General features: G+C 46.9%; 1 protein-coding gene across 1 annotated transcript in view; it reads right to left on the reverse strand.

Annotated features, from left to right (window-relative positions):
- Nucleotides 1-1,594: 1,594 nt before the first annotated feature.
- Nucleotides 1,595-25,454, reverse strand: part of KIF5C (kinesin family member 5C) — a 157,057-nt gene continuing 133,197 nt past the window's right edge. The window contains exons 22-26 of the mRNA XM_032356183.1: nt 24,062-24,133; nt 21,415-21,519; nt 19,075-19,291; nt 17,840-17,952; nt 1,595-5,574 (exon numbers count right to left, since the gene is read on the reverse strand). Of these exons, the coding sequence (XP_032212074.1) occupies nt 17,846-17,952; nt 19,075-19,291; nt 21,415-21,519; nt 24,062-24,133 (501 nt within the window). The 3' untranslated portion in view covers nt 1,595-5,574; nt 17,840-17,845. The remainder of the gene's footprint in view (nt 5,575-17,839; nt 17,953-19,074; nt 19,292-21,414; nt 21,520-24,061; nt 24,134-25,454) is intronic.

The raw sequence follows: 25,454 nt of genomic DNA on the forward strand, positions 1-25,454 counted from the left end.
TTGTCCTACGACAGTCATGTGCAGTGGGTCATGGGGAGGGGTGAGGGTTTGGAGGGGCGCCCAAACAGAGCCCTTGGTGCTGGGGAAGCAAAGCAGATGGAGAATTCCAGACTGCATCCACAGCGCCGTAAGAGGAAAGAACCACAGGAGTTTCCTCCAAGTCTTTGACTATTCTGAGCCCAACTAACCACACAGAAATTGGGGAGTTCTTTGCAGACTGGACGAGGAAACAGGAATCGCCAAAGGGAGAGTAAAAACCCCATGGCTCGGGATGCCTTTAGTCAAATGAGCCCACATTTTCACTTGACCTGTCACCTGGAGATGCCTCCTACTTCAGAAGACAAATCACAAGTTGTAATCTGTCACAATGCCACAGTTAAACCCGCCAATTCACCCATCATCCGTAATTACCTTTGCAGGCTATGGCTCCAGCTCCACATTCTTCCACAGATATTCGTGGGCTCTGTACTTCCCAGAGCTCCATGGGATGGGAAATGTTCAGAAAGACTTGCAGGAACCTGGGGAACAGTGGGTGTCTGTGCAGTCCTCCTGTTTCACCAGAACCCCCGCTTTCTGGGACCTGTGGGGTCATTTCCCACTGCTGCTGAAATTCGCTTTGTCACTGGGTTCCTTCAGAGGACTCCCTTCTCATCTTAAATACACAGCTTCAGCCTAAATATTATCCACATATAAAGTTTTACTACATAAGTCACCTTTAACAACTCTGATATCTGGAAAAAGGCCTCCTCTGAGTTCTTCGGAGAATCACAATTTCAAGCAAGATGGATAAGACATCATAAAAGCACATCATTTGCCATGCCCTCAATTCTACTTACCGAACGTTTACCTGGCATCCATCCTTCCCGTTTCTAATTGATTAAAGCAGTTTACTGTCTGGCTCTCACTCAACATTAAGCAAACCACGAATGAGGGTATTTCTCATACGCAATGCCTGTGTGGCCACAGGGTTCCAGTGACCCGAGTTACAGAAGTCTCCTTGCTCAGAGCAGATCTAAAATCATCCTGCAGCCTGCCCTTCATTATTCTCCAAAGGCTTCACATTCCAACGTCCTCTCCCAAGATCTCAGACCTATATGTTAATACTCCGGTAGGTTAAACAGGAACACAAACATGCCAACCCTTCTCCAAAGATGCCAATAATCTCCCAACATTCAACATGGACAGGGCTCCAACATAATAGCTGAAGAAAGTCACTATGCTAAAGTATTATTGGAATAAGTGCCTTACTCGGACAAGAAGAAATTCAGCTATTACCCCGGTCTGCTGACCTTCATCTCAACCTTACCTTAGAAAAAAAGTTTAAGACATTTATTTATATCAGTTGCTCTCATTTCATTGCTGAAGGAACAAATGTCAGGTTTTCTGGTTCCTCACTAAAAAATAAATAAAAACAGATAATCGAGCCAAGGGGGAGGTAGGAAGGTCAAGGCTGACTTTACTCATGCTTTGAGACTGAGTGGCTGTCTACTGAAATGAACTCTTCTTTTCAGGCCAGCAGTGGTTCTACCTGACACTGGCCTTGAGGCCTTCAATGAGAATGCCTTTAGGATGACTCAAGAAAAAACAGACCAGACAAAGTTTAACTCAGTTTTATTTTCCACTTTTAGTATTTTTCAAATTATACAACATGCAGTCTGCCAGAGTATCCATACATCTTCATTTTAGAACCTAGAGGATAACCAAAATTTTCCATGGGCCAGGGGAGGGTAACTTCCAGATCTTTTGTTACATGTACTATATATTACAGCATCATTACCTGGTATAAATGGCCATTTTCCCCCTCAAACCACCAAAACAAGTTTGTCCACAATTTTTTTTAATGAAAGCTACTGTACAGATACATAAAGCCCAGAGAACACACCTCTGCAGTACACATTACATACTTTACAAACTAGACATGTATAATCCTACAGAATGCCCTATTCCCCTTATAGCTGCACACGATGAAAAAAGTCTTTAAAACTGGTACACGAGATGTAAATGTGTAAGCAGACTTCATGGAGCAAGGCTTCCTTTGGCAGTTACCTGGCTCTTGTTCAATACTTTAAGAAAGGCTAAACTGTTAGTGTTATATAAAACCATTCTAGACTATGATGGTTCCTTTAGCTCACGAAAGATATTAAGGGTGAGACAATGAAGTGAAATCCTCCCCCTGCCCCCTTCCAGTGAAAAACTTCCCCAATATGTCATGTAGCCAGACTCTAAATGTCTTCTGCCCTGCTAAAAAAACAAAAACAAAAACAAAAACAAAACATAAATACACTTCAAAGAGGGGACTGTTAGGACTTTTATTGGCTTTCAGTTATTCCTCTAGGAAAAGAGGACTGATAATTCCCCCATGAGTCTTGGTGATGGCTTGGTCTGGCCTTAGACAGAAATATCACTCCTTTATGTGAAGTTAGGGCATCAAAAGTCACTAGATGCTACATTCTAGACAAAGATTTTTATTTCTTCGTTTATCCCAATATTTCTATAAATTCTAATTTTTGTAATCACATGATACTATTTCCTTTAAGTCTTACTCCACACTTATTCTTCCCTACTACCTGCCAAACAAGCCAACTGTACAGCATTTGAAGAGATGAGGCATTTGTACAGAATTCTCTAGTAACTGACCAAAACACATTTGGCATTAATATATTTTAGTCTCCAAACATATATCTTTTTCTTAAGTTTTAAAATCACTCTATGAATTGATAATACAGTCAATGGAGGAATATACTACGTTATAAAAATGCAATTGGTTAAGTTGAATCCAACCGTGAACGTTGATATTCCAAACAGCATTTCTCTAATTTAATAATCCACCATCCTGCAGGTAGAGATTATTTGTATAAATCATCTGGCTATTCCCTTATAGCATCAAAAAGTAAACTTTCAAGAAGTAGCATGAGATACAAAATTATTCACAGAGGAGAAACACACATTCTCTCTCTCTCTCTCCCACAAAAAATAAGCATACAACCAAAAATATAATCATAGGCTCAGCCACTCAGAAGTGTGGGTTTTATAGTTAGAGTACAAATGTAAAGGAGTAAGAATATTTTTAAAATGAAAAAGTTGCATAAATGTGGCTTTTTAAAAAAGTGATCTATAGAGGACATGGTCCTGGTCTTAGTTTATCATACAAAGTAATATTTAGGGATCCACTTGAATATGCTGTATAATCCATTCCAATCATCCGTCCACCTTTTAGTCAAGTGCAGGAAAGTTAGTTTTGAGGTCCTACAAAGATTGAAGCTAGGTGAACTGACTGGCTGATCAGCAAGTAGCAGAATTATCTTTTAGGGACATCAAAGCCAACTTTCTCTGTGAATAAAAGTCGTGTGACTTTTGTGAGTTCCTTGTGGAGATCAAGAAATATGGAAGGACAAGTGAAACGTGTGGCTCTTTTTGAAACATGAAAGGGCCAAGCAACTCTTTAGAAATAGAAAAGGGGTGCCCAGGAAAAAGTTACTTTGGGGAGGTTTTAAAACAATCTAATAACAAGAGAGCCCTGAAAAAGAATTATTGCCCTTTGTTCAATTTCTGCACATAAACACAGTTGCATAATAGACAATAGCGGTGTGACAACTATTAACTGGCAATCCTCTCCAAGAACAATGTTTTAGCTTCTAAAATCAGAGCCAAACACATTCACAGCAAGATGATAATCTATGGCATACGTTATTACCTGATACAGTTGGCAAATCCCACCCTACAAGGGCTCTTCTACCAGACGGCAAATCGCCATGGAGCTGTTGTATTGGGCAAGTACTGGGAATTTATGAAAATCAGAAGAAGAATTTTTAAAGTGTAAATGAATGCAAAATCATCAACTTTGCGAAATAAATACTTCAGTAGAATTGATCTTCTTTCTCCTTACTCCCCTCCCCCGCAAAACAAAACACATATAAACAAAGTGCAACGTTTAACAAATAAATTAAGTCAAAGCAGCTTTGCTGTGTCGGGTTAATTTTATACAAGAAAAGTGTGGAAATTGATTCAGAATCCTCAGTGCTTTACACACGCACACACACACACACACACACACTCTCTCTCTCTCTCTCTCTCTAACTACAGCTCACACAGTGAAGAGAAAGCTCGAGGTCTCCCCGGCCTACGCTTCATTCCAGTGGTGACAGCAGCAGGGACAGTGCCGCCCCCTCAGCTTGGGCAGGCACGGAGATGGCATGGGTGCTTTCGCGGACATTGGTCTGGTTGTCACGGATTTAACCTCAAATTTGTCAAAACTAGTAGCAGCACACAAGACCAAGTTAATTGAATCCTTGTCAGCTTCCCTGAAGACTTTCCTACTTGGAAATCAATCCTTTTAAAATCCTTAGCTGGGGGAAAGAGTTGATTCAGCTTTTAAATTTGTATTTTGAAAAAAAAAAAACAGTAGTTAAATGTTAAAAAAAAAAAAATCCATCCATACTGATTTCACATTCCTGCCAAGATGAAATCTATCTGATGCCAAAGAGAGAAGTCAAATAAACATTCAGCAATGAAGGGTTAAAATAACAACTTATTCATAGGCACAAAAAGTTGTCAGTCACTCCCCCGCCCCAAGGCTTCCTTTTCCAACCGCTGGAATTGATCCTGGATTTCACTGAGCGGTACCCCCTCGAGGCTTAAGATGGTTCCCTATGGTGAGAGGCAAGAGGCCATCCCCAGCGTGCCTGCTCCGGTAGGATCAGGGAGGAGGACCCCAGGAGAGGCGGGTCGCCCCAATTCCAATCATCCAACTTCGCAGCATTTTCAACACTTCTGAAGGAAGGCTGTTCAAACTGGGCTGGCTGAGACTAGTCGCTGCAGGTTTAGTAGCAAGCAGCTCTGGTGGATTTGATGACTTTTTGCATTTGCTTAGATGTGTTTGAGTGAACAAATTCTACATTGCTACTGTCAGATTGTTTTTCTGCCTCAGAGAAATTTGCTTTGCATTTTAACAGGTGCCCTACGAAAAGGTGTCTTTTACAGCTCCAAAGATGTGACGGGGGTATTCAAAATGCTTCTTTGGGGTAATTTGTTTCTGAAAAGTGTTCAGAATGAAAATTTTGAACCTTGTAGCAGCACTTTTTTTTGTTCCCTAAAAATATAGAGGAATGTGTTTTGCAGGAAACCAGAAAGTTGCAATGGAGCATGACCCCCTGCCTCCATGGCACTTGGTTGCTACTCCCACTCGCAACGCCCCCCCCCCCAGCCCCCTCCAACGCCTCCCACCCGTCCCAGGGAATGGCACGTTAGGGCATTTGCTGAGATGGCAGACTGCGGAGGAAGGAGGCTCCAGGATGGCCCAGAAACCACCCAACGGCCTAGGCCCTGGCACTCGTTCCCAGGATTGAGTGGATCTTCTGGAATCGGCCCCTTCAGGTTTCTCAGGAAGCGAGAAGTCCAAGCACACATCTGTACACACAGAGATTCTACACAGCTCAAATATCTGAAACCGGTTGTACTGCAGATGGCTGGGGTAAGCACGTGTAAAAGAAAATGGAAACCGTGTAGGAGGGGAAACAAAAAACAAAGGAATTGCTGATTAACGGAGTCCTGGACATGCTATGTGGGGAGCCGTATCTGTTGAGAGAGAACCAGAGAGAGAACATGGGAGTTAGAGGACATCGTGGAATTTCACTCCTCAGAAAAGTGTTTCGGTATTTGGAGTATCTGCAGTGATCAGATATTTAGGGAAACGTTCTAGGTATTTAGACCGGAGCTGTCCAATAGAAAGACCCCTTGAGCCACATATTTAAATTTTCAAGTGGCCACATTAAAAGTAGAAAGAAATAAGTAAAATTAATTTCAGTAATATATTTTATTTAACACAAGAAATTCAATATATCGTCCTCTCCACAGGGAATCAGTACAATGTGTTGAGAGATCTTACATTACTCTGCCACAGTGTTTGCAACGTGGTGTAGGTTTTATACTTTTGGCACATTTCTATGTGGACTTGGCCACATCTTGAGTGCTCAGTAGCCACACATGGCTGGTGGCTATCGTGGTGGACAGCACAGCCTCCTACTTACTGCTTCTGCCCTTACAACGCTCTCTTCCAAAAATCCGTATCTATCCACACCGGTTGTATTCAGAGAAACACCACTCGCACTTGCCAGGGGTTTTAAGGGAGGTCCCACATGGCCCCTAACCCAGAAAAGAGGTTCCTAGTCCTGACTGAAAGGTAGGACTCCCCTTTCTGGGCTGATGAAGATACTCAGAGGGTATCCCCCTTGATTTCACCCCACTTCCCACCAGAGGTCTGTCCCATCATACGCAGGTCTGCAGGATAAAAGTCTGGGCTAGTCCTGACTTAGAGGCCAGCCCTCAGTGGTCTCTGTCACCTTCGGACCAACTCCAGGAAAACCCACTTTCAGGAAGGAACCAAGAGGTTCAGCTTCCTAACAGCTGGGAGCCCTGGGTCTGTCAGTGGTTTTCCTATACGTTTTGCAGGGGGGAGGGAGCGACAGCAGGGGTATGCTGAGCCTCGTCCTCGAGAGACATAGGCAATGCCCTGCACAAAATATGACAGACGGTAAGAAAAGCCCATGTGCTCTTCTGATTTTAAAAGGAACTCCATAGCCTGACACACTGCTTTCTGTTTTTGCCTCTAAAAGGCTTAGATTCCCATTCAGTGCTCAGCTGTGGGAAACACCCAGCTCAGATTCCTGCTACAATGCTCTCTCCCCTGCTAATGTGTTTTTCTTCACTCTCCCAACTTGTGTGTTATAATATTGTAAGCAACCTCATGTTGTTTATATAAGTAAGCAGGATGTATATTATAAATAAATAGAAAAAATTCAGGGTGTGGAAAGAGGTTATAAAAGTAGATAAAGAGCAAAATCGGTTGCGGGGAAAGAGGAGGAAAAAAAAAATTCTTTATTACAATGCCCCCTCCTCCCAGACACAAAAATATAAAAACTCAAGAGAGCTCATTTGGTAAGTACTACCTCTTGCTCCGATGGTATAACTACACAGAGGTATAAAGCTCTCAATCAAAAATGGCTTAAACAACCTTATGTGTTAATATTCATGTCATTTTTAGAGGTCACAGGGAGAGATTTGTCTATGGGAGGAGGATCTTTAATGTTTAGCCTCTTTGGTAAGATTTTGTACTTATTATTAGGACAAGAAATGAAAACTCCAAGAGCCTGGTCATAGTGGTCATCTAAATCATTTTGAGCTAAAAACCAAGCGGGATGCTTCCTGAATATCCCCATTCAAATTCCCATTTCGCTTTCCTTACAGGTTCAATTTCTCCAAGCACACGATCTCATGATCACTTACGGGTCACACCCTGGTCCGATGGGATGGTCTTCCTACGTGCCCAGGGGCAGGGAGGTACGAGCACAGGTCTTAAATTGCAGGGTTAGGGCTGACCGGGATGACGGCAGGCACCTCTTGCTGACAGAGCCTCGTGCTAGACACACACTCAATGGGTGGCCTCGGCAGTGCCCGCCAACCGTGAAGTCATGCGATTCCCACCAGCTGGCCTTTCACTCAAATCCCCCACCCCTCCATGTGCAGGAGTCAGCGTGTCTGGCTAACAGTACGGAAGAAACGAGGGGCCCCAGAGGACACCCAGCCTGCTTGGTCACCTCAAGAGGGCGAGAGAAGACAGAGGACAGGCTGCCGAACGGAAAAACACAGGGAGTCCACCAATAAATCGTCCTTTAATCTCAAGAGCTTGCTCCTCCTCATCCTGAGTTACAGATCTTTCCAGCCCGTCTGCCGATGCCGTCTTCCCAGCCGGCCCAAGAAGAAAGGACTCGGCTGAGATACTCCCATCCGTGCTCGCTTCGGCAGCACATATACTAAAATTGAGATACTCCCATCCATCCCCCAACTACCTGAATGTTCATCTCTTCTGATAAATTCGGGAGAGAAAATGGACAGAATGTATAAAGGTAAATGGCTTAGCTCCTGCAGAAACCACTTCTGACCGCTCTGATCGCCGAGAGCGGCCAACCCGGAGAGGCTGGCAAACCTCAAGAAGACGGACAACCCAGCTCTGTTGACCCTCTTGGATGGGTTGGAGTTGTTACCCTCCGGAAAGCACGGTACTGGCCCGAGTGACCCGCTAGGAGGCCGTCCCTGGGCCTCTGCCAAATTGGAGATGGTAATTCAGAGTGGCAACGTGTGACCAGGCTTAGAAGGAAATAAAATCGCCTTTCTTTAGAAGGGGGGAGAAGGCGGAAGAAAGAAGCGAATTATACAAGGGTTTTGTTTTGCAAGAAGTATTCAGAGATTTCCCCCCCAACTTCAGCCTCTGCAATTGCTCGCAAGCGGATTTATGCTTAATCCAAATAGTACATAGTTGTACCTTTTCTCTTGCATTTCTCCCATTCAGTGCCCACATTGTAAGAATGGCCAGCTGTACTCTCTGTACCTCTCACTGCTGGAGAGAAGTGGGCTTATCCCCCAGGAGCTTAGCGCGGTCTGCTGTGTGGGGGGGAATCGTTCTTCCTTCCAGGTCCTCACGATTGCTCCCTTTATGCACACAGTGCTGGCTTCCAAGTCCCATGCTACAGTGCCCGCGTGCACTTCCTTCTGCCCCCTCTCCCTGAGTCCTGCTCTGTCGGGGCTGCTTAGGTCTGCCCCTGTGACTACTGTAACACTGGCCGATACCTGGGTGGCCCTCATTTCTCCTAGAACTTTCCCCTCTACTTCCACATCTCTCATCCAATTCTCAGAAGAAGCTTGTGATGAAGGAGGTGCTGTGGGGGTACCTGGGTGGCTCAGCTGGTTAAGCATCGGACTTCACGATCTCAGGCTCCCTGCTCAGCAGGGCGTCTGCTGCTCTCTCGCCCTCTGCCCCTCCCCCAACTTGTGCACCCTAGCACGTATGGGCTCTCAAAGAAATAAAATCTTTAAAAGAGAGAGAGAGAGAAAGAGAAGGTGCTATGATCATAACTTCTCCACACCTAAGAATTGTCTGGAGTGACAAGGCTGGGTTTTCTTCAACTAAAATAAGACACTACAACCGAGAGAATGCAGAAGCAGATATGAGAATCCAGGGTCATCGTCCACTAAGCCAAATATTAAAGAGATTTGCAAAACTGCAAAGCAATTGCCATTCTCCATTTTGTTTTGGAAAATAATTGTTTCATTAAAAGTGGCATTTGTGTTAACAGTAGTGACACTTAAAATTTTTTTGCTTCAATTTATATCAATAACATAAACCATATCAAGAGACACAGTCCAGGAGGGACGCCTGGGTGGCTCAGTTGGTTAAGCAGCTGTCTTTGGCTCGGGTCGTGATCCCAGCGTCCTGGGATCGAGTCCCACGTCGGGCTCCTTGCTCGGCAGGGAGCCTGCTTCTCCCTCTGTCTCTGCCTGCCTCTTTGTCTGCCTGTGCTCGCTCTCTCTCCCTCTCTCTCTCTGACAAATAAATAAAATCTTAAAAAAAAAAAAAAAGTTAAAAAAAAAAATAAAAGAGATACAGTCCAGGAATATAAAATATCTTTGATGTCAGTACTTTTATTTAAGACTACAAGGGGTCTTAAGGCCAGGAACCTTGGGAACTGCTGCACAGGGGATCAGAGTTCAGGGTCCACCACAGACAAGATGTGTGATCCTGACAGTGCACTTGGCCTCCTTGTAAAATGTAAGATGGCGTAACGTCAACATGGGCCAACACCGGGTGCCTGCTCCTGCCAGGCACCTGTCTAAGCTCTCTGTGTATTAATGCATTGAATCCTCACAGCCACCCTGTAAGTACGGTCATTTGGCACATTTTACAGAGGACAGGGAGGCACAGAGAGATGAAGTAACTTACCTAGAACATGGCCAAGCTGGGATTCAACTCCAGGCAGCCCAGCTCCATATCCTGAACCCACAGTCCCTCAGTCCCTCAGCTATGTACCCTGCTTGTAACAGACGCCCCTGCAGAGAGGGGACTCACATTCTTGTGACTCTATCATTTCATTGCTAGGATTTCCCAACAGCAGTAGCAAGTTGGAGGGCCCAGCGGCTTAGGTGTAGACCACCGGTGTGGCTTAAAGATCCCACGTGATCCCCTGTCAAGACGGCTTCCTGCCTTCACTACTTTGGAGGATTCAATCTGAAAGCAGCTTCACGCCCACCCTTCACGTAGGGAGTGAACCCATTTCTGCTGTGGGCACAAGGCAACTCGTACATTTTAGGTATATGTGATATTTTTAATTTGTGCTTAAGTGGGTTCGCCGAGAGAATGGTCAAGGTGAAGCCCAGCAATGATGTCACACGGTTTGGATCCAGGTACTCAGGACAGAGAGCACAGCAACAAGAAGGAAAGACAGATTTAGAAAAGCAAATAGAGTATAAATGAGGAAGTGCCAGCCTGAACGTCAGGGTAAACTAAGGACTAAGGTAAAGGGCTGCCTTTTTGTTCTAGTAGTCAAAGCCTTCAAAAGAAAATTCTATTCTGCCTGAGGTAGAGGAAAACAATGAAGCGGGAACGGGTATGTGGGTATTGAGAGGTGAACTTCCTAGTTCAAAGACAGAAGAGCTAGAAGCCTATGTGGACCTCAAATATAGGGCTTCAGCTGAAGGTAGTAAATGTGGGGAAATGGCCAGGGACATTCAGTCAAATAAATCTGAGGTTTAAGTACTTGCCTAGAAAATACTGGACTTCCTGTCTCTAAGGTACACTGGACTTTCCCCTTTTCGGTATAGCTTCCTTTGACAATACCTTTTTTTTTTTTTTAAAGATTTTACTTATTTGACACAGAGAGAGAAAACACAAGCAAGGGAAGCTGTAGGCAACGGGAGAGGGAGAGAGCCTGATGTAGGACCCCAGGATCATGACCTGAGCTGAAGGCAGACACTTAATCCACTGAGCCACCCAGGTGTCCCTGTGACAGACTTCAGAGTAGGAAACCATTTGTGCATTCCAAATGTCTGGGCCAAGCCTGAAGAGCCTGACTGAGACTGGCACACAGGCAACATGGGGTCCAGGATTTCAGGGCCTTAGTCACAGATGACCATTGTGGCAGCAAAATGGAACAGTCGTGAAAGCCTGGAAATCTGTGTTCTGTGTCTACTTCCAGCACATAACTTAAGAATGTAAAGACAGTACTTTTACCAACAACTAATGGATCTATTCACAATAAAGGCCTTAAAGTGTAAAACCTGAAGAGGACAGAACCATCCTACAGTGACTGTCACACAAATCAGAGATACGGAGGTCATAACCGTACACCTGGTCTGCTTTGATGGCTCTTTGCGGCTGCACTCACCCCTGTGAACCTGCTGTAAATCGCAGACGTGCTTTCCCAGGGCTGCATGAAATCACAGTCTAAAAACATGGGCCTGCGTCTCCGTCAGAGCCCTCATGACCCCCTGTTGGCTCTACCACTGTGATTTTACCCAGTATTTTATCAAAGTTTACTGAAACTTTATATTTTTAAAAGGCTTTATTTATTTACTTATTTTTACTGAAACTTTATATTTTTAAAAGGCTTTATTTATTTACTTATTTGAGATGGCAGGGCGAGGGGTAGGGGAGCAGAGCAGAGGGAGAGGAACAAATAGGCTCCATGCTGAGCACAGAGCCTGACACAGGGCTCGACCCCATGACCCCGAGATCATAACCTGAGCCAAAACCGAGTCCGAAGCTCAACAAACTGAGCCACCCAGGCCCCCCAAAACTTCATAGGCTGTGATTTCTAGACTTAATATATGTGTTTTTTTTAATAAAAGTACAGTCCTCAAAATAACAGAGTCTTTATCTACATCAACAAAGTGAGTGGCATTCTGGGCCTTTCGTTCATTTCACAGTATTTTCAATTTCATGTTTTTCTTTCCACAAAAATCTGAAGCATTAATCTATGCATATTCTCAGTTGGCGGCTCAGTTGCTTAAGTGGGTAAGCATTAGCCTCTAGATTTCAGCGGGTCATGACTTCAGGGTGGTGAGATCGAGCCCTGTGTCAGACTCCACGCTCAGCAGGGAGTCTGCTTCTCACTCGCTCCCTCTTGCTCTCCTGCCCACACTTTCTCTCAAATAAATAAAATCTTTTTTAAAAATATGTGGGTATTCTAGATTATACTCAGAGAACCCTACAACCAAGCATTTCCACGCAACTTTAGCCTCACACATGCTGTATGCTACGACCAAGTGGACGCTACTGCTCACAGCTTAAATATCCTCCAGCTAAAGCTGCAAGCACGGGGACAATGATGTGTTCCAGCCATAAGCCAGCAACACGGCTTGCAGGTATGCAGCGATTCTGCAGTGTCTTCCTTCCTCCCTCCATCCCTTCTTTCCTTTCTCTTTTTCTCTCTCTCTCTCCTCTCTTTTCCTTCCTTCCCTTTTTTTTTTTCAATATTTAATTTTTAAGTAATCTCCACACCCAACATGGGGCTTGAATTTATAACCCCGAGATCAAGACTCCCATGTCCTACCCACGGAGCCAGCTAGGCGCCCCTCAGTGGTTATAACACAGAAAGGGAATGAAAGAAGCGAGCCCTGCCATGACACACAGAAGCCGCCTCGGCAAGCCAGACTCTACCAGGAGCAACGCATACCAGACTCACATTGCACCCAGCTCCTTTCAGAGAAAAGCCATCTTTCATGAACTTCTGTTAAGGTTGGTAATTTGATTTTGGTTTATGGTTCATTTCAATCTAACTTCTAAATTTGTTTTGGACTTGGTAGTTGTTTAATATCTGTAAGTATATGCTATTGTAAACTTGCAAATACCTAATTATAATAATAAAAACCTCTGGGTAATATGAGAACTTTATCCCCTTAAAAGTACTCTACTTATATTCAAATCTGAGAAATAATGGTCTAAACATAGGAGAGTCAAAAGACCCTTTTCCCGCAAAGCCTTTTAGCGAAGTTCCAGCAGTGCCCCACTGGCGACATCTGGTGGACACATTTGAACAAACACCCACTGGCTTGTCAAAGGACCGCCAGGAAAGGAGATCCGACTCCAGGGCCTGCAGAATCAGGAAGCAGGAGGAGATATTTAAATGATGTCTGCATTAAATGTGGGGCCATGAATAAGCGCTCAGTCCTGCCTCAGAGGTCTATTTCACACCTTACCTCTTCTCCAGGCTGCAACCCCATCCACCACCTGCCAGCAGTGGTCCTTCCTTCTCTGCCTTCCCATCACCTCTGCGAATGTTCCAGATTGCAGCTCCTTTCAGGTGGCCAGTATCCCCTACATGCAATTCTCCCATTTCCCACATTATCAATCTCCCCGCAAGATCCTCTAGGGGAGCCCCTTCTCTGGCTCTCATGCACCCCACCCTTTCCATGGGGTCCAGCACAGGGTGGTCTTTCCGAGTCATGAACCAGGTCCTACCCCTCCCAGGGCCAGAACTCCCCACAGCCCCACACACTCGGATTGCATTCTATGCTGCTGGCCTGGCCTCAAAGGCCTCATCTATCTGGCCCCCCCTTCCCTCCCCCGACAACCCCAATTATGTGGGGTTGTTCTCTGTGTTCTCTGGGCTCTGGCCCCATCAGCCTTCCTGATTCCTCAAACATACCAGCCATCCTCACCTTCCAGCCAGTGTGCTACTCTTCCGTTACTGCGTGGCCAGTACTTGTCATCACTCAGTGCTCAGCTCAAATGCCACCCCCTCCAAATGTCATTCCCCGTCTCCATCGCATTAATCTGCTCTTATTTTCCTCAAAACCATACCACTATTCGAAGTTCCCTTGTTATTTGCTGTCTGTCTCCCTGCAAAAAGAGTATTACTGCACAAGAACAGAGCCGTTGTCTCATTCGTTGTTAAACCAAGGACAGAGCAGGCGGTCTGTACCTGACCCCATTTTGCAGATGATGAAACTGAGGCTGAAGAAATCCAGCCAACTTGCCCAACATCACAAAGCAGTACAGCCAAGGCCAGGGCTGGAACCCACGGCCAGCCAATCTCCTATCCCAGCCAATCTCCTATCCCATGTCCGCACTTTGCTGCATTGGACTGTTCCATGCCCAGCTCTGCATCTTGAAAAAGATTTCCCCTCCCTCTGGCTGCCCCCTGAATTTGAACTAGCTGAGACAGGCAGCAGTATCCTGAGTTCTGATTTCTCCATGTCGGCATTTTCAGTCACTCTGAAACTTTGAGCATAAACCAAAATACTCATTGTGACTATATTCCTTGAAACCTGAAATGAAGCAGAAAGAAGCCCCAGAGATATCCAGATGCTGCCCAAGTACATATATGCTGCTCTGGCTTCAATAAGACGGCTGGGAAGAGCTGGCAGCTGAGATCATTTCTCCCTAGAACAGACACACTTCAGAGTGAGCATCCCAAAGACCAGGAAAGATCACCTCAAAGGGTTTTGATCCCAACTAAGCAATGAATCCCACATTTCCAGTTATTTATTTTTCTTTCTTTCTTTCTTTCTTTTTTTTTTTTTAAAGATTTTATTTATAGGGGCACCTGGGTGGTTCAGTGGGTGAAAGCCTCTGCCTTCAGCTCAGGTCATGATCACAGAGTCCTGGGATCGAGCCTCGCATCAGGCTCTCTGCTCAGCAGGGAGCCTGCTTCCTCCTATCTCTCTCTGCCTGCTTCTCTGCCTACTTGTGATCTCTGTCTGTCGAATAAATAAATAAAATCTTTTTAAAAAAGAGATATTATTTATTTATTTGAGAGAGACAGAGAGAGAGCACACATGCAAGTAAGCACAAACAGGAGAAGGAGCAGAGGAAGAGGGAGAAGCAGGCTCCTCACAGAGCAGGGAGCCCGAGCTGGGGTTCGATCCCAGGACCCTGGGATCATGACCTGAGCTGAAGGCAGACGCTTAACTGACTGAGCCACCCAGATGCACCTCCAATTATTTTTTAAAAAATGATTTTGCATTTTCTCTCTTTCAATGATAATTTCCCAATTCATTGGCTATATCTTTTTTTTCCTCCCCAGTCTTTTTCGTAAAAGTAGTCAATGTTCTTTTTCATAATTTTTAGACAAATAAATGATAATATCTTTGAAACACCTTATATCTGATCTTAGCATCAAACAGGACACTCCGTCATGGGCCTTCCCCACTCAGTGGTGAGAATTTAGGGCGAGGAACTAAAAACTATGTTGCAACGACTATGTGAATTAAAGGAGACCATAAGCCAACATTCATCCACCACCTACTGCGGGCCACGCAGCACTCTGCTGCTCTCTACGGCAGCAACGGTTTTATGGTGCACCTGTTAGATACCAAGCAACTCAGAGGTATGACCTCGGTTAGTCCTCATCTCCAAACCAGCGATCCAGGGAAAGGATTCTCCCCATTTCACGGACGAAGAAGCAAATCTAAGGGTAGGTAACTTCGGGAGAGCAGAAGACCTAGCTAACACCATGACCATCTCCCGTCTAAAGCCAGGTTCCTCGACCACACTGCCATCCTGATAACCAGAAAGGCACCTCTCTGTTTTGTGATGCGGAGAATGCACCCAGCTACAGGAGTTCTATGTATCGGGAGAGTGGCTCAAAGGGGCTCCAGCTGCAGAGAAAACAATCAAATTCCCTTACACCACCTCAAGTTAAAGAAAGCAATGCATCACCATGATGGGTGAGGGTGGTTCTATTAGCCTTAAGGTCTAAGAAGTCTCACCAGACCTACTGCCTCTCCAGCTCAAGTGTGAGAAGGGAACATTTTGTTGTATGAAGCTTATGCGAAACGTGGGTCCAACAGGCCCTTATGGAACTGCATGAGAGAAGTGGCTGTGCGCTGCACAGTCTCTGGACCCCAGAATCCCTGGGCCTGTGTACTTATGGAGAGCCTGCCAGGAGCCCAGCATGGCCACCTCGCTGCACACTTACACCGAAGGAGGTTAGGTAGGTACTGCATGAGCGCGGCTCTGCTGTGTAGTAGGGGCTCTGTCAGCACAGGCTCTGGCTGCCCACCCAGCACGCATCGCCTTGTACTCAGCTAAGGAACAGTAGCACTCTTGGTGGCTCAGACAGTGAAGCCTCTGCCTTTGGCTCAGGTCATGATCCGAGGGTCCTGGGATTGACCCCCACATTAAGCTTCATGCTCAGGAGGGACCCTGCCTCTCCCGCTCTCTCTGCCTCTGCCTCTTCTTGTTCTCTCAAATAAATAAAATCTTCTTTTAAAAAAATAAAGAAATAAAGAAAGAACACTATTCTTATGTGGTGATGTGCCTAGTTCAAAGTTGCTGCTTTCCAGACCCCCTCACAGCGGGGCCTGGCCACGTGTCTCAGATCTGGTCAGAGGGACGCAGGCATCCGCACTGCATGGACCTCAGGAAAGCCATGAAAGGAAGCAGATTCGGCTGAAAGGGGCTTTTGCCTCTTTCCGGCTTCCTCTCTACTTGTTAACAACGGTGTGTAGGCGTGAACTAGAACAGAAGCCACTGAGGTGACCTTGAGGAAGGAAGGTACTTGCTGAGGACAGGACCACCCTGAGGTTTCCTTCACTTGACAGAGAAATTCACTTCCGCCCTAGAGACGCCACAGTTCCTTCACGACAGGAGTCCTTGAACTTTGGTGGCTAACATCGCCTGTGGTGCTCAGTAAACACACAAAGGCTCAGGCCCGAAGCTACTTCACGAAGCCTAGGTCTTGGGTGCCAGGGAATACTGATGCCCACCCGAGTTCAAGAACCACCGCTTTAAGTTTCTATCCTATGCTGCCTCAAAGGAGCGTACAGCTCCCTTCGAGGGCCAGCCCCAACACCAACAACATGCCGTCAAAAACAATTTTATAACATCCAAATTATTTTATCCGTAATGGAAAGTGATCGGATCTGAATGGGGTGGCCCGCTGCTGCGACAACTTCCCATCCACCCTTTTAGGATATGGCAGATGGTGGTAGACATGCCGTCCACCCCCCCAGGCTGCCCCGGCCTTCCCTCCCGTTCCCCGATCTGACCAGTGCCTGTCTTGCTCCTTGGCATGCTGCCCGGGGCAGCACTGGAGAGAGCTGTCTGGGGGCAGCCACCAAGCTTGCTCCTTGGCAGCTTTTGCGTGAGCCTTAGCAGTGTTGTCCTATCTCCTAAGAGAGGGCTCCAGACCCTCACCTACACATCGCTTACCTTGATCCGAAAGGACAGGAGAGGACTCAGTGCTCTGCGGAGTTGGCCATGACCATGCCAGTGTGCCTGTCTTGCAAGCTTGCCTCCTAGTGAGGGCTCAGAGTCCAAGGACGACATTTGGAGCTACCCCCTCCCATCACAGGTTACTGGTTGTAAGTCCGAGTTTTCCTAGACAGTTTTCTGGCCACCTAGTTGTTTGTCTGCCCCACCCAACCCTAGTAACCTCTTTTCTCCACCTCAAGTACAAAAGGACCGTTCATGCTCTCTCTTTCTCTTTTCTAAAGTGTATCACTTTTTGTGTTTGTTTGCTGGTAGAACAATCCCACGCATGTGGATTGCAGGAAGAAAATTCATAGACCATCATTTCAAATATAAAAAGGTGGTCCTGACCTACCTAGATACAAATTAGCACCATTCTTGAATTGTTGAGTTCAGAGAGCAATTATAAAAACATGACTTTCTCTATCTGGCCCTTTCTTTATATCCAGTTCCTAAAACGTAAAGCAACCACCCACATCTGTCTGCTCTGGGCAAAAGCAGTTGACAAACAGGTAATGCCCTTCTGGATGCCAGCTGCACAGGGAAGTCCCACAGACAAAAGAGAGCTCCAGTGAGTCATCTGCCACACCCTCCTCCCTCCCCCCTGGGAGGGTCCCCAGCACCAGGTGGCCCTAGTGAGAAGACCTGGAGGCTCTTCACGGAGTTGAGGTAGGCAAGCTACCCCCCAGGCACCTGTTCCAGGAGAGCGAAACTGTTCACTCTCGCAGGGGCACATGCAGGGGCTGAGAACCAGGCAGGGGCAGGGATCCACTCGGGGCTGCCCAGACAGAAACCACCCGGACACCAGGGACTCACTCGTATTTATTTCTGGTAGTGAGCGGAGTTTGAAGAGCCACCTCCTCCCCCTCGGATGGCGTGGACGGCTGTTGGAGATGATGCCGGGTAGTGTCCAGGGCGGATGGGCTTGGCTGTATCCGACAGAAAGGATAGCACGTTCAGATGGGCGTAAATGGCCACACCCACAGGACCACGGGTCACGTGTGAAAACCAAGACACACGGTTTTTATCATTACAATCCTCATCAAGCACCAGACCTTTCTGAAAGCAGGATGCCTGCTCTCCCGACAGAAGAGTTTGCTAAACCAGGGCACCCAATGGTTAGGGCACAGGCAGAACTTACGTATCAATTACTTTAACTCTGGCTGAGGAAAATTAGAAGGACTTTCAGTTTTATCTAAGGCAGGTAACACTTGGGTTCCAAAGGCATCTGCGTAGCCCCTGAAACTGGGTGCAGATTTCTCCCTATGATGCACTTTCTGGGAAGAAGCTCCATAGTTTCTGGATTTACAAAGAGCACGAAATCCGAGAAATGCAATGAAACATTAATCTAAGGTATGATCTAAAAACCAGAAACACGAAGTTGTTGATTTACAAAACATCTGCATAGCATTATCTGATGGGAAATAATATCACGTTATTGGAAGCATTTCAGTTTAAAAAAAAAAAAGCTCTTTGGAGAACATTCCTAAATCCCTTTGCCACCTGTGGCTCCACCCTGGGAACTAAGACTTAGCAGCTACACCCCCATTGTCAACAGAAGCACAACGCCCAAATCCAGGTTTGGCAGGGGTGGACGTCCAGGCCCCCTTCCCCGCTGGGAGCCACACCCTGCTCACAGAGGCCCGCCTGGCTCTTCCCAAGGTGCTTCCAAACGAGCCCTTGCAAGTGGCTCTCCCTGAGGCTTCTGGCTACACCCCCGCCCCTTCCCATTCTGCCTGGTACAGAACAGAAGGGGCCTTTGGGCCTTGCTGAGAAGCAGCCAAATTCCTTCCGCTGACAGCCTCAGCTGGCCACCTTCTCCGCTCAGCGCAGCAGCTCTGAGGACCACACTGTGCGCTGCAGGCTCTTGCGATAAGGGAGCAGGGGCCTGACACTGCCATTCTCCCAGGAGGAGTGCAGGGGCCTGGAGGCACCAGCCACCCCAGCTGCAGCAGGCCTGAGTACAGCCTGGCAGATGTTCCAGAACACCAGTGCTTCCGGCCAGCAGAACCCTGCCTTCCGCCAGGGCCGTAGGGCAGGGGCACACATACCGATCTGCGCCGAGTGGGCCCTCCTGGCCATGTTCTTGGCCCGCACGGCCTCCTTGATGCGATCCACCTCCTGCTGGTAGCGCTTGCGGTCCCGCATGGCGTTCTCCTTGGCCTCCTTCAGCGCGCTCTCCAGGGCCTTCACACGCTCCGCCGTGGCGCGCAGCCGCTTCTCCAGCTTGGGCAGCTCGCAGCGCAGGTCTGCGTTGTCCCGGACCAGCTGCGGGGAGAGCGGACGGGGGCGACTTATGTGGGGGAGGGGCACGGGGGGGGAGGCAGGAGGGGCAGACAGCCACAAGAGGACGGCCAGCCAAGCAGCCTCGCTACGTCAGCTCCGGACGTCCACGTGCCCATTGGGTGATGCTAGGCAGGTTCAGAAGCCCTGGGTATAGGGCGGGCATGTTCTAGAGCTCTCTGCAGGCCTCCTCCCGTACAGGACGCGCTATCTCCACCAGCATGTGGTTTGGACCCACTCTGCAACATATCCAGAGGTTCACAGGTGATTCTGGGACATTGCTCGTTCTCTTATTACTTAAGACCCTCAGTTAAGAAGCGACAGGTGAGACTGAGCACGTTCAGGGTGGTCTGGCTGCAGATTGGTGGTTGCCAGAGGAGGTGTGGGGGAGGATGGGTGAAAGAGGCGAAGGAGATTACGCGAACACTCATGGTAATGAGCACTAAGTAATGTACAGGGTTGCTGAACTGATACATTGTACCTCCGAAAATAACACAGGGGGGCGCCTGGGTGGCTCAGTGGGTTAAGGCCTCTGCCTTCGGCTCTGGTCGTGATCCCAGCGTCCTGGGATGGAGCCCCGCATCGGGCTCTCTGCTTGGCAGGGAGCCTGCTTCCTTCTCTCTGCCTGCCTCTCTGCCTACTTGTGACCTCTCTCTCTCTGTTTCAAATAAATAAAAAATATCTTAAAAAAAAAAAACGAAAATAACAACAGCACTGTATGTTAATTATGGAATTAAAAATAAATACAAATTACAAAAATAAAAATAAAATGAAGGAAAATTTTTTTAAAAATTAAAAAAAAAAGAAAGAAAAAGAAGCAACAGGCTTGCGCTGGGTTAAAAAAGATTTAAAAAGGTTCAAGAGCTAGCTCTCTTATTTCCTGACATCTGACTTGGTAAGTCATCTAACCCCTACACATCTCAAGCTTCTCACCTATAAAAAAGGAGAGTATATAAGAAGCCCATTGTGCAAATCCCAGTGGATCCAGAAAAAGTTTTGAAAATCAGAAAGTGCCGTATGAACATTACCTATCCCGAGGCCACACCTGCTTTCTTTACCAGATCCAGCGCCTGGCAGAGAGCAGGTTTTTTTTTTTTTTTTAATTTTATTTATTTATTTGATAGAGAAATCACAAGTAGGCAGAGAGGCAGGCAGAGAGAGAGGGGGAAGCAGGCTCCCTGCTGAGCAGAGAGCCCAATGCGGGGCTCGATCCCAGGACCCTGAGATCATGACCTGAGCCAAAGGCAGAGGCCCAACCCACTGAGCCACCCAGGTGCCCCGAGAGCAGGTTTTTAATGGTTAATAAAACACTCACTGAATTCACAAATAAAATAATTAATGAATTTCAGAGCCCTATTTCACATTAGTGACTCAGACTACAGTTTCCGTTTCTGTATTTCTCATCAAGAATTTGCTTGACTTCAACCACATTGAATCTGTCATCCTCCCTTTGGGGAAAAATGCCGTCCTAGGTAACGCTGAGGGACGTAGGCCCAAGAGAGAGCATTCCCTTAGCCATGCAGTCCGACAAGTGGGACCATTTTTATCACATTCCAAATCTTTAGGATTTAGGGGAAACATGAGCATTCCAGTATTTATACAGAAAGGAGCCAAACAACTGCCTCGATCGCCAGTAGATTTGGCCATGCACTTTGCTGTCCCTCTCGATAAACTCCAGAGCCTCATAAGAATCGAAGAGGGTGCCCAGGAAATAGGGCAACAGAGCAGAGCGAAAATAAAGCAGATCACTTCCTCTCTCAGCCTGTTTCTTCAGCTGCAAAAATAAGGGACCTGAACCGGCTCGGTGGAATTCACTTTGCCTTCTGTGCCCTGTGGGTCCAGTGCTGGGACTGGAGGCACGATGATAAGGCAGGGTTCTGAACACCCCACTTCCCCAAACCTGGAGCTCAAACTCCATTCCTTCCATCTGGCTTAGATAAAAGACTTTTATATGTAAGGGAAGTCACTCAAGACTAATTAAAGGACTCCGAGGACCCGTCTGGCTTCCCTGGTGATGCAGAGCCTTCTCCTGGAACTGTGGCTAGATATAGTGGGGTTTCTTCCCAGCATAGTAAGGGAAACACAGGAAGCTGGCACAACTCTCCTACCTGTTTGTGAACCTTCGTGAGCTGCTCCAGGTTATTCTCCAGGAAGGAAATTTTTTGCTTCTGGGCGGCACTGCCCCCTCCGTCATCGCTGTCCAGCTCCACGCTCTGCAACACCGCCAGGGGTCAGTGGGCCTGCAGGCTCCCTCCGGCCCCAGCCCCAGTATAAACTGGACCACATTCTAGTTCTTCTTTATAAAAAACCACTACCCCCAATCCCACCAATGGTTATTCTGAAAGTGGAAATAAAGAGAGGTTCTAAAAGTTGAGACTTAGTGACCTTGCCAGTGAATTCCTTTGGTTGATGTCAAGGGTTTTCTGAGCATTATAGAGAACTGAAAACAAAATAAAACTCCCAATCTTCCTTTGAAAGATACAGATTAGTTCTCTCTGTGAAATTCACCTCTCCCTTGCAGGTGGGTAAATAGACTTTCCTTTTCAAAAGGAACAGTTCCGAAACTCAAGAAGAACCAGTGTGAAAACATAAACCCAAGATCTAAGCCTGATTTCAAACATCCCAACTAAGCTAAGTCACCAAGCTGTTGGGCAAGTGCCTATGGTCCTACTGGGACGTCTCAGTGGCCATTGCTTGTCCCTTCAGCTTCCAATCCCATGAAATTAGTTAATGAATCCATCTCGACTAGTCACAGCTTCTGAGCGCTGCTGGTGGATAAACTCTTGAAATTCATTAGATCTTGAGATGGACAAAACGTGCCCTTCTGGGCCAGGAGGTCAACTGAGAAAACACATGTGCAAATATCCTAGAGCTCAGAATGTGCTGCATCTGATTACAGAGAAGATCATCTTCCCTCCTTCTTCTGAGAGGAAACGGGTGCGTGCAGATCTCAAACCCATGTCTCTTCTGCCTACATCTGGGGTTCTCAAATTTGCCCAGAGGAGGGTTTGTTAAAACTCAGATTGCTGGGCCCCACCCCCAGTCTCTGCTTCAGTGGACCTGGGCGAGGTGGGGGGGGGGGGGCGGTGAGAATGTGCATGTCTAGTGAGCAGCCCAGTGATGCCAAAGCTGCGGGCCAGATAACCACATTCTGAAAGCCACTGGTCTACCAGTAGGTCCTTACCAGTAGGTCAAGAGTTTTATATCCTGAAATCAGGGAAGCCCAATCTTAGCACCCTTGGACCCCCTCCTCCCTCTGACTGAGCATTTCCAGTTCTTGCCATTACCTCTGCAGTCTCCCTCTCCAACCCCTCTGCTCTCGCCTCTCCCTCCTACCTGGTCTAGGTCTGGTCGTCATTTCTATTTTGATGACTGTGCTCACGACCTGCCTGTCCCACTGCTGCCCTTCAGGCCTTAACCTCCCCATCATTCTCCACTTTCCTTTATTTTCATTTCCAGGCCTGGAACCATTCTGTCAGGGGCCACGGCAAGTCCAGGCTCTGACCTTCAGTTGGACACTCAGCATGCTTTCAGCACTGCTCAGCAATGCTTTCTTTCACTCATCCCTGACAAATGTCTCCCACCGCCCCCCCCCCCCCCCACCGGCTGCCTGAGCCTTCTCTAGGCTGTGGGGCCTCTCCATTGTCTTCCTGCCCTCTCCATCAAGGACAGAACCTCCACATTAACCGAGAAGATCAAAGTAGTCGGATGCACTTTTCCACAATTATGTATTGTCCTGTGAATGTCTCCACCCCCACTCTCACTACTGCCCTTCGGGAAATTGTATCCCTTCCCCTTGCCAAGCCTGACACACCCAACCATGCTGTGACTTCTGTCCATGCAGGTCGGACCCCATCAGCCCCTCCTCTTTTGTTATATACGTTTCACCCCTTTCCCTCAGCTCCTTCACACACACGCGCGTGCACACACACATGCATACTTTTAAATACACCTTCCTTCCATCCTACCACACCGCTGGCTACGGCGCATTGCCCCTCCTCTATCACACTTAAACATATTGAAAAGAGTAGTCCCCTGCTGCTCCCACCTCTGCCTCCTTCCTGAAACTTCTGCACGCTGCTCTGGGATTCACCACACAGTGACTCCCCAAGATCCCTGTGGGAGGCACGAGGATCCCCGAAGCCCAGAGTCAGAAGTCACACGCCCTGGATTCCAGTCTATCTCCAGCTCTTCCAGCTGTTGACCTTGGGCAGGTTACTGAGCCTGTCTCCACTAAGATAGAACCGAATAGTAAGGACCACGTACACGGTTGCCAGGAAGAGCAAATGAGACACAGGTTTAAGCGCTTCATGCGCTCTGACCCAGCCCCTGACAGCCCCTCATGGGCAAATGGGAGGCTCCTGCCTCTAACTTCTCCGGGTTTCTGGCATTGCTCACCAAGCTTCAGAGCAGCACTGCCTGACGGGATCCCCTGGATTTTCCCCCCACCACACACGTCAGCTCTCACACTGCAGCTAGATAGGTGTGTGCGCCTTTGAAATGAAAGGCCAGGGAAAGGATTATAACTTCCTTTTACTAAGAAGAAAAAAATCAGATGGAAAAATATTCCCAAGTACTTTTTTCTTTTTTTTTTCTTTTTTGCCTCCAGTACATTCTTTGAATACATTTTCTGGCATGAAGTAATTAATTTTTAAGCAAAACCAGCCCCAATTTAAGAAAGTGATATTTCAATGGAAAATGATTCTTTCTGTCCATATTTTCTTCTCAGTCCTGGTCGCAGAAAATAGAACTCACCTTTTTAACCCGGGCAGTCAGATCCTGGACAAAGAGTTTCCGGAGGTTATGCAGAGTCTGTAGTTCCCGAGACTGGAAGGGAAGATAGTGAAAATGTCACTAAAGTGGGGGAGACACCTTGAATTCAGGACACAATGGCGCCAGACCGTCTGGTGGCCCCAACGACCCAGACGGATCCCACCTGCTCTGCGAGCCCGCCATCCAGGCCACAGGGCTCCCACACTTTCCCACCACATATGTCCACCCCCTCCATCTGTCTCAAGACTATCCCCAGGGGCAGAGACTGGGAGCTCAAACCATGAACTAAAATGGAACAGAGCCTACTTGTTAGTGGTGTTCTAAATAGAACTTTTCCTCTCCCCTCAACTACAAAAGTTAACCCAAAAATTTCTCACAAAAAAACTATAAAAGTTCTCACAAAAATTCCTAGTTGGCTGTGTTATATCAGGATGGATTCTTTTTTCCCCTAATTTATCACGTACGCATTGCACAAAATGCCTGCAAGTCTAAATGGAAAGTTACCCACAATCTCTCCCATCGTAGCAGACCGACATTTTTCGTATCTCCACGCCCCGGTTCTGGCCCTGGGCCGTGTGCACTGGCTTGACGTCACTCCAGCTCATGGATGAGGTAGGTAGTGGGCCTTCTACCCACGTAACCCTGGGCAACCTACCTTGCCTTCCTGTGCCACAGCTCTCTTATTTGTAAGAGGAGAATAAATTTAGTAGTCGCCTCACAGTCGTCGAGATTAAATGTGATAATCGTTATAAAACTCTTAAAATAGTTTCTGGCACATTGTAAGTGCTCAGTAAACATTAGCTAGTATTAACTTATTGATGCACCATATTTGACAGTCATTTCTTCGGTAGGTTTTGTTGTTTCCCTTTGTTGTCATAATACTGTTACACTGTAATCAACTTCTTAGGGGCATTTTTTTTTTCCTTCATTTTGAGTTATTTTCTACAACAAAACCCTTAAGAATTAGACTGCAAAGACAAGGCGAACCTGGTGACCTTTGTTAACAAGATCAGAAAACCAAAATAGTTCCTCTCATTCAAGTCTCCATGTTCTTATTACTGGAGATGCAACTAGTTCCTTCCAAGATATTTCCCCATGAGGGAGAAGAGAGAGAAACTTGCATCTGAACTTCCCAATTTGTCTTAGTTGACCTACTCTTAACACAGAATGTCAAGGGATGCAGTTCGCCCGTGCTCACAAGGAATTAAAACAGGCTATATAGCCATGGAAACACTAAGCTTCTATGTTAATTTAAGTCTTGTTACTGGGTCCAAGTCTGCAATTCTGTGTTGAAATAAGAAGCACCTAAAGTCAATTGCTTCCTCAGGTGAGGCAAATGAGTTTGTGCAGGAAGCCAAACAGGCCTATTACTATG

This window comes from Mustela erminea, chromosome 8 (genome assembly GCF_009829155.1).
Source record: "Mustela erminea isolate mMusErm1 chromosome 8, mMusErm1.Pri, whole genome shotgun sequence".
NCBI lineage: Eukaryota > Metazoa > Chordata > Mammalia > Carnivora > Mustelidae > Mustela > Mustela erminea.